The 9,421-nt window shown below is 37.7% G+C and overlaps 3 protein-coding genes across 4 annotated transcripts; 1 reads left to right on the top strand and 2 right to left on the bottom strand.

The window, feature by feature from the left end:
* The first annotated feature begins 225 nt into the window (after nt 1-225).
* Nucleotides 226-2,304, top strand: LOC120436418. Of its 2 annotated transcripts, none has more exons than XM_039607423.1 (6): nt 226-389; nt 645-690; nt 918-1,009; nt 1,088-1,198; nt 1,396-1,672; nt 1,837-2,304. In XM_039607423.1, the coding sequence occupies exons 1-6, from the start codon at nt 262-264 to the stop codon at nt 1,909-1,911; spliced, it is 729 nt and encodes a 242-aa protein (XP_039463357.1). In that variant the 5' UTR covers nt 226-261; the 3' UTR covers nt 1,912-2,304. The 2 variants fall into 2 exon arrangements, with proteins under 2 accessions (XP_039463357.1, XP_039463356.1); XM_039607422.1 differs by having other exon boundaries at nt 1,848-2,304.
* A 102-nt stretch (nt 2,305-2,406) lies between these two features.
* On the bottom strand, nt 2,407-5,408 carry LOC116333551. Its single transcript, XM_031756803.2, has 6 exons — nt 5,313-5,408; nt 5,075-5,237; nt 3,989-4,086; nt 3,706-3,859; nt 3,369-3,495; nt 2,407-3,081 (listed from the first exon to the last, which is right to left on the bottom strand). The coding sequence occupies exons 1-6, from the start codon at nt 5,405-5,407 to the stop codon at nt 2,726-2,728; spliced, it is 993 nt and encodes a 330-aa protein (XP_031612663.2). The 5' UTR covers nt 5,408; the 3' UTR covers nt 2,407-2,725.
* A 1,685-nt stretch (nt 5,409-7,093) lies between these two features.
* LOC120436008 lies at nt 7,094-8,891 on the bottom strand. Its single transcript, XM_039606233.1, has 8 exons — nt 8,700-8,891; nt 8,458-8,506; nt 8,334-8,342; nt 8,065-8,192; nt 7,837-7,905; nt 7,686-7,765; nt 7,311-7,412; nt 7,094-7,207 (listed from the first exon to the last, which is right to left on the bottom strand). Exons 1-8 carry the CDS (start codon nt 8,712-8,714, stop codon nt 7,150-7,152), a joined length of 510 nt encoding a protein of 169 aa, XP_039462167.1. The 5' UTR covers nt 8,715-8,891; the 3' UTR covers nt 7,094-7,149.
* Between the last annotated feature and the right edge of the window lie 530 nt (nt 8,892-9,421).

The following is a 9,421-nucleotide window of genomic DNA, read 5'->3' on the forward strand; positions in this document are numbered from 1 at the left end:
AATCTTTGAAAAGCCTCATCAACATGAAATTTTCCATTCCCAGTATAGCTCGGCTTCTGGGTGTCAGCAAAAGGACATTATTTCGTCGGATGCAAGAGTATGGACTTTCAGTGCATGCATCATATAGCAGTGTCACAGATGATGAGCTGGACAGCATTGTTAGGTCAGTTAAAATGAGACTGCCACACATCGCTATCGAATGATGATGGGGAACTGCAGGCCATGGGATACCGTGTCAGATGGGAGCAAGTGTCTGCATCGATGCATAGGGTAGATGCTGCAGGAATCCTAGAAAGGATGGCATCTGTCGGCTGTGTTGCAAGAAGAGTGTACTCTGTAAAAGGTCCCCTCTCATTGGTTCATGTAGATACAAACCACAAACTCATCAGGTTTGTGTACAGTACGTGTTTGTATGTTCAGTACTCTGGATACCCTGTAACTATTTTCATTTCTGATTTGAGCATAAGGCATTTTACGTTAACAGTTAGAAGATCCAGGTAAATTTCTATTTCTACAAAGTAAAAAAAATGTTCCTGTTTAGTAAGCAAAGAAACAAACAAGTTGATAAAGTCAGACTTGTGGACAAATGTTATACTTGGACGTGTGTGTGTTTCATATTTTGCTTTTTTTTTTTTTTTTTTTAGATATGGCATAGTTATATTTGCTGGGATTGATGGCTATTCGCGAAAGGTAAACAATATTCCGTTGCAATCACAATTTTTTTCTCAAAATTAACTACCCTATAGAGAGAAAGTGGCGTATTCTTCTTCCACTCCTTTGACAAAAAATTTACGTTCATTAGTATTGAGTTGTCTTTATTTTACTTTAAGTATATAACTGTCTGGTGTTTATTAGTTTGTTAGATATTGTGTTTGTTTCTTCAAAACAAAATCATTTATTCATAAATTATGTTCCAGATGATGTACCTTGGTGCTGGAAATAATAACAAGGCATCAACTGCATTAGGCTTCTTTATGAGCTCTGTTGAACAGTTTGGCTTTCCTTTAAGGTAATGTAAAACCTTGATACATTCTATATTATTAGTCAACTTTCTGAAAACTTGTTTGTATTCTATTTCGTCATGCAGAGTTAGAGGAGACCAGGGTGTCGAAAATGTTGGCATTGCTCATTGCATGTTTACTGTTCGTGGTTGTGGCAGAGCAATCTACATTTCAGGAAAAAGTGTTCACAATCAAAGGTAAGTTATATACAGGGCTTAGCATATATATATGTATATATATATCTTGTAAACCCAAATCAATCATCACATTCACCAGCGTCTTATTCAATATTTATTTACTTATTTTTAAATACATGGGTCTTTTATCATTAGTAAATCAAAAACAGGTACAAGCCTGGATTTGTAAACTAATGTGTTCTTTTGATATTTTTTAGAGTTGAGCGCTTGTGGCGTGATGTCTGGATGGCTGTAACCAGTGTTTATTATGAGCTACTTCACAACCTTGAGGAAGACTGCCTGCTTGACCCCTCCAACAGCCTCCACCTGTTCTGTGCTCAGTACATCTTTGTGGAACGTCTGCAAAAGGACCTTGACACTTTCAAGAATGGGTGGGATAATCATGCCCTGCGAACAGAACAAAGTCTTACGCCTAATCAACTTTGGACTATAGGACTTCTTCAAAATCCTGTGGCTGCACCAGAAAACACTGAGGTACGACTATAAAATGTGCTATTACAGATGTTTTATAACGCTTAGGTTTTTGTACCTTGAAATTCATGACATGCATATATTTAAATGTGCACCTGTCTTGTTTTTAAAGACATACCTTTGTAATTGCTGCATACTATAGTTACACTTGCTTTTGTTATGAACAGTATATTTTCAGGACATTCAAGAACATTTCTCTTTGGACCTTGACTGTTCGAGACCAGAAAGTGGTGGTGGAGTAGTTCTTCCACCAATACAGTGTCCTTTGGGGCCTGAGGCGATGGCAGGACTGAGGGCAGCCATTCATCCTCTTAGTCCCTCCTTTGACAACGGAAGAGACCTTTATGAGAGAGTGCTGAACTACATCAGAGTTCATTCAGTAACACAACAGAACCCACTCAGTTAGCCTTTCTCATAGGATTTAACCACATTATTTGTATTGTAATGACAGAATAGCAAATCAATCAATCTTAAGATGTAATTTCAGATTATTTGATGAATGTATCTTTTTTAATTGCATCAAATACTGTTGTTACCTTTTATAACGTAATGTTTAAAGTAGCCACATTCAGTTAAGCATCTCATGTCTGATGTTTTTGTAACTGGGTTGATTAAATTTGTTTAACATGTCATGTCAATAAATACTCTAAACAATTAAATGATATCCTTTTAATTACTGAAAAAAAAACAATTCATCAAGTGTAAGAATATTTATTTTCAGCAAACTACATGCTTCATATACAGAAAATATATTTAAACAAAATTCACTTAAACTTCTTCAGACTTAAAGAATTTAATTTGCGAACAAGTTGAATCTTAGACTCAAGTTTTTATGAATGCAGTCTTCTGAATGGGCTCCTCCGTTTTGAGAACATAGTTTTTAACATTATAAGAACAAAAAGTGAAACAACGTGGAAAAATAATCTTTAACTGTAAATATTTTTTCCTTTTTTACTCTGTGTTCCAAGAACTGAAATAGGTTTAAAGGGTTAAACAAATAGTAGAAATACAGTGCAATACTGCATAACTTGTGATGGTATGCTATTCAAGTGTTAACTACACACGGCTGAAATCTCTCCCCATTGTGACAGCTGTTGTCATAACTTCTGTGAACTCGGTGTATGAGTTCATGTGTGCCACAGGAAAGAAGATTGTGTTTGTGCAGGCACTTACAAGTGGGTAACATATGTAGTGTTCAGGCATCGTATCTTTGCATTGATGCTCAAATCTTACATGTATTTTAAAATTTGCCCTTTCTGAAGGAAGGCATGGTTTGTGTCTTTGTCCAGTTAACCACTGCATAATCGCTGGGACAGACATTCTCGGTGGTTGGTGTTTGGAATTCCAGTGTTCGTCCTGGTCCTGTAGGTCTTGGATCCCATACTCACAGCTCTTTTTGTCTTTATCCTGATCTGAAGAAGCAGATTCGACTTACTTTAAATCTTTAACTATCATACCACAAAATTTATTAATATGCAAAACCAATTTTGTCATTTAGACGTGGTAGATTGTATAAAACATCAAAACATATAAACAAATCTTTACAGAGATTTCAGTTCCTTTAGACTGTTATCGTTTGTGATGACAATTTTGCAGAGTACAGTAGGTTTGAAAGAAATGTTACAACACTGTATTTGTAACAGCTGTTGTGTTAATGTTGTTTTGATGATAATACCAGTAACTGGCCGACGGCACAAACCTGAGCTTTCAAGATTCTCCAGGAAGTCTTGGAAGAAGTTGATGATGGCATTTTCTTTGGCATGCCTTGGACTTCCCCTCTCACTCAGCTCAGGCTCAAGGATGCTCATTAGGTAATCAGCATCCGGCTAAAGAGATTGGGGGGGTCACGTGTTGTGATTTCAAATAAACAATAAGAAATTGTTTATTTATTAAGAAATTATTTAATAGTCATTAATCTGAGCAACCTAAATAAAGGCTGAAACAAAAAAGTCCTCACAGGGCTATTACTACATCACATGTATTTTTAGAATCTGTTGTAAAAACTAAACCACTGAAATAAATAAAGACATATTTACCGCTGTATCATCATTCTCATCTCTGGGAACAAACAGGTTTGAACAGAGACTTTCGTGCCTTCCAATCACCTCCAGAAGGTTGTAGATCTTCATGCCATTTATGATTTGCTGTAGCATTGGAGTCAGACGCACCGTAGCATGCACAACAATTGATCTATTTAGAAAAGCAAACACAGTCATTAGTGAAACTGATGGGGTATGGTGGTCTAAACCAGGGTTTGAACTTACAAAATATTACTTTCAAATGTTTCTGGTTGGTATATTGTCTATTAAATTATACTACCTTATTATACTGTCCCGTTTGTCCAGCTTCACAAGTCCTGTGTAACCGCAGCTCACAATGTCTTCAGTGAGGTCTGTCAGGTTGTCTGCCACTTCCACCTGAAAACATACAAAAACAAAACAGTAAATGATTTCAAGTTTTTGAAATTATGTAACTATACACACAGTGTCGGGAAGGTTACTTTTAAAATGTATTCCACTACAGATTACAGGCCCCAAACTGTATTTTTTAACGTATTCTGTTACGTTACTGAATGGGAGTAACATATTCTGAATAGTTTGGATTACTTAATATATTATCATGCTGTTTACAACTACATAAATGTGATTTATTATTATTACTGAAGGTCCGCGGCTCTGAATCATAGTAAAGAGACCTCTGGCTAATATGTCGGGTTCGTGTCGGGCTCGTAGCCAAAAACTAGCTTTACTTTGTTGTCTGGGTCAAATTTGCTAGTGAGAGACAGAGAGAGGCGTTGAAAGGCTGCTCCAACGGAACTTATTGTTTCGGAGGAAAACACGGACATAGTGTACAGTCAAGTCTTAATAGCTTACTTACAGCTGGGCTCGTCAGGCACTCTTCTTGGCTGCAGTGGTTATTATTATATTTACATGCTTCCAGCTCCCGTTTTTGCTCCGTGACAGCTCGGCCTTTTCCTTTCTCTCCCTCCCTCGCTCACAGACACATAACGTGTATGGCAGTCCATTCTCGCTGCAGCACGGACTACACTGCCCATGAGGCTACATTCTTTAGGGCCATGCCTGTAACACTCTGCCTATTAGCTTAGCACAAAAACAACAACAAAAAGGCGGTCTCTCACCCAGGAAACACACAGTCGCAGAGAGAGCGCGCATCACCCTGTAACCATGGCAACCGTAACGCTGCCGCTGTGTAATTCATATATTTCAACAAAGTAACTGTATTCTAAATACCACCTTTTTAAACGGTAACTGTAACGGAATACAGTTACTCATATTTTGTATTTTAAATACGTAACGCCGGTACATGTCTTACGTTACTCCCCAACACTGTATACACACACAAACAATCAGCATTTTTTCACTAGTCTGTACAAACACGGCTCACCTTTTCAATTAGAGACCTATATTCAGTGTCATCCACATCATCTTTGGTCAGCTGAAGCGCATCGAAGTTTCCTGTTGCAAGAAACTGAGAACACCAGCTTCTCAGGAAGCATGGTGGTGGACCTCCCTGTGCAAGGCTCACTGAAAACACTTCTCCTGCAGTTCTGCAAGATACAAAGAAATATTTAACATGCTTCATATGCTACATAACGCTGGGAAATGTATAAAAACAGACAAACCTGTAGAAACTATTTTCTAAATCATTGATAGAGTAGGCAGGACTCTTTCCCTTCTTGCCACTGCCTTCAAACAGTCGAGTCTCAATACCATGCATCATTTCTACATAGAGATACAGAAAGACAAAATAATTTAAAGGGTTAACCTTATACTGTATCTTAATTTGATTTGGCCATATTCAATATCTGAACTGTAAGTACAATGTACATAGCTATACCAGTCAAAGATTCTTTGCTTAATGCACCAGTATCAATTCCTGCTTCTCCGATAAAAGTCAGGTGGAGTTTGTTGACAGGGGAACCCCAGATAGCAAGGAAACATTGAAACAATGTTGAGTCAATATCAGGCGACGTCATTGAATCAACGTTGAAGTGTGACGTTGACCCGACGTCACTCTTGCACCCATTTTTAACGTTGAAACAACGTCAGGTTTTGATGTTGAATCAATGTTGAAACCTGACATTGATTCGACGTTATATTTTCTAACACTGTTGACAATGAAACAATGTCAGATTCTGATATTGAAACACTGTTGAGCTATGGTATTGATTTTCCACCTCTTTCGTTACAGTTGCTTTTTATTGAAAAAACAAAAAAAAAAAAAAAGGTCAATAGACATGTATCATTTGCAAAATACTTTATTAAAGACAAAGTTTCCTATTTACATTTCTATGTTTCACGTCACTTTTTATTATTTACTCCGGGATGGGGATGGATGATGTGCGTCCTGCGCGCCACCCGTACGATCTGGAGCATATCTGAGCCATTTCTGGACTGCTTGAGCAAAGACCAACTCAGACATAGAGTTCGCCCCTACCTGCTGCGCCAGGCCATCTAGGACAAAAATAGACACACACACAAAAAAACAAAGACAAAAAAAGTGAATTAGAGCACATGAATAAGCTCTTGTTAACTGTCTTCAGCAGGGAGAAAGTATGTAAACGCCTAGGCTGATAAACATGAAAGTCACCAGGCGGAAATCAGCAAACTGCTGCATTTGATTCCCAAAGAGCTATAAGCTGAAAATGTGATATGTCTTAGCATGGTGTGCCGTGTATCCTTTAAAAAAAAAAAAAAGAAAACATGGGGTCCTCGGGCTGTACAAAGTGTACAACCCGAGGACAAAACAAGCCGAAGACCAAAGACTCCATCTCCAGATTAACCGGACATGAAAGTCTTGTTATTAAGAAAGACAAAGTAATATAGCAAAAAACAGACATAGGAAATGTGAAACGCACCCAGCACATCAATTGATCCCTTTATTGTTCACTTTAGGCTCCTAAAACTACAATAAATGTTAAAACTTACCAAATATGCATCTGCACAGCGCTGTCTCTTTAAATGCCCTTTTTGCTTTGTCTGGTCCTTGGTTTTTTTCCCCTGCCCAGTTGAGTACAGAGGCCAGCTCCTTTGTAATGGCATAAACCATTACACGGCAGACTCGCACCTCCAGTGTGGTCCAGCAGCACCAATCAACGCAAAGCGTCTCACCTATAGACACATTTTATGAGATGGAATTAGCGTGTCTCATGTCTTAAATGTGTATGCAAGTGCTTGTGTGTTTACTTCATGTAATTGATGATAGAAACATGTCATTTAGTTTTCCCTAAAGCCTGATTTTCAAGTCATACAAAGAATAAACCAAAGTATTGGCAGTACAATGTATTTCTATTCCCTTTTGTTGGATATTCATTTGTTAGTTCTTGTAACTGCTAAAAGTGTTTACTAGTTTTTGCCTGTCACATATATTTGTGAATATATAAGAATATATATATATTCTTCTGTCGTTGCCACTGAATGAAGCCTCTTTGAACAAGATCATTCCGAGTGATGCAAATCCTAAAGTCTTTGCTGGTATATCACCTGACTTGAAAGCCATTGTAGCATATCTGCTTCACTGAGAAAAAAAAATTGAAAATGATTATTGTTTCTTAAAATGAAAGCAAATGTATTATAAACAAAACCAGATAATCTGAAATGGCAAAGAATATAAATCATACCTGACTAAATCAGTCAAAGGATCTGTTCTGTCGCTTGGCACACTGCACTCAGAGTCAGTACTGACATAAACGTCTGTCATGTGAGTGGAAGTGTCCTCAGGTCTAAAAATTATGAACAATAGCAAAAATATATGTGATGTAACTTATGATGTCCTTTAACCAATTTTACTGGCATTTAAATTGGGTCCTGAGCTTAACAGGTACGGTGATTACATTGTGTGTTTCAAATATACTGTACGCATTAAAATGTGGACCAAGTAAGTATTTACTGTAACTACATACTGAGCTCAAAACTGTAATGCCATAAAATTTTTTCAAAAGGATTCAGATGTAAACATAGGAAAATGTGTTTAATATGTATAAATTTGAAGGAACCTTTCACCACACAGGCTTGCATGCTGGGCAATCTCATTCACTGGAAAGCAGCAAAGACAGATTGGGCATTCTTTCATGTCCTAGAGAAAAAAATATTGTTAAAACATGAAAGAAACAATGATTTGTAAATATGTGGATTGAACATTATCACCTGCTTCATGTCAAGAGGCTCTCTACAAAAGCTTGGTGAATTCATGACAGACAGAAGCTGGACATCAGTCTATGAAGTACAATTGTAATTACTATAATGCATTGTACATTAACAAAAACAGAATAGTCACACACACAGAAAAAAGCCTTCTATAATTCCGTGCACAAATATCCCAAATATTTATAGACTGTTAATAAGGCAATATTCCACAATATAACATAAATTCACCTCATCTTCCTCTTCTGTTGACTGAGACTTCACACAATTGTTGACATGGAGTGCTAGGATATGCAGAGGCATACTTTCCTTGCACACCTGGCAAGAAGCCTTTGGCATGGTTTGAAATTCAGCTGCATCTGATGGAAGAGGAGTAAGATCAAGGTCCTGCTGCAGCGGAACAACATACAAGAGGGTCTTTGCTGCACTGGAAACATTGCGGATCAGTCTTCCTGTGTAGCCATTTACATCAGGAGGAATTGCTACAAGTTTCCTCCTACCTTGACCACCTAAATACACAGATTGATAGAAAAAACATTGTACAATTTTCAACTTTCACTAGCATCTAAAAACATAATTTCAAAGAGGAAAATTATGCACCTGAGGACTTGTGCAACAACCATCCTTGCACTCCATCCATTTTGGGATATTCTTCAGTGATCATTTTATTAATCTAAAACAGTACATTTGGTAAAACGACATAATTAAGATATATTTTTATCAGTGCTAATATATGACCAAAAAAAAGAATAACTACTATCATTTGCATGTCTATCATAATGATTTGATATAGAACAGGTTTTTTTTTTAATGTAAATGCATTTCTCTTATATAAATTTAACTACATTAAATCTGTGAGACATTACCATTGTATGGCTCATATCATCAGTCAAGATGAGGGATCTCTTTCCCAGCCCTGCTTGGCTCCGCTGCAGCTCCTCAGTAGCAGAAGGAGTGTTGGTACAGCCTTTATTCACTAGATATATATATACACTGAAAGGCTTGCTGGATTTAGGCCTCAGCGCACTACGTTGGAGTGGGGAAAAGCGATTTTTCCCCCTTTTTTGGTAAAAAATCCTGGAAATGACCTACATGTGAGAAGTAGAAATAATTTTCAACATGCAGGGATTTTTTTTTTTTTTTTTACTAATCCAAATGATTAAAAAGTATAATTGTTCAATACAATTTCTAACCTTGCCATCTCCGTCTGCACTGTATCTTTTGGGGTCTGGGCTTGTCCACCTGAGTGCTCGTGAGAGTGCTCAGCATTTGGTATACATGTGGTATTAGGTTGCTGAAGACTTTGAGCTAACCTGTTGACTATATCTTGTGCCGCTGTTATAGGGCTTTGGAGCGTGATGTCACGGGGGTGGGCGTGGAAAGGATTTTGGCCCGATCCGCCATTTTGGGGGTCTAGCGCAAGTGAAAAGGGAGCAAAGACACACACAACAGCCATGGTTCGTATTTGCTGTGTGGTCGGCTGCAATGTGTGATCGCACGACCGGCAAGAGAATAAGCTTGAAAAGGGTTTATCTTTTCATTCTTTCCCAACATGAGGCAGCTCGTGTATCGATGTTACCAAACGAAG

The sequence above is a fragment of the Oreochromis aureus genome, linkage group 23 (genome assembly GCF_013358895.1).
Source record: "Oreochromis aureus strain Israel breed Guangdong linkage group 23, ZZ_aureus, whole genome shotgun sequence".
In the NCBI taxonomy this organism is placed as follows: domain Eukaryota; kingdom Metazoa; phylum Chordata; class Actinopteri; order Cichliformes; family Cichlidae; genus Oreochromis; species Oreochromis aureus.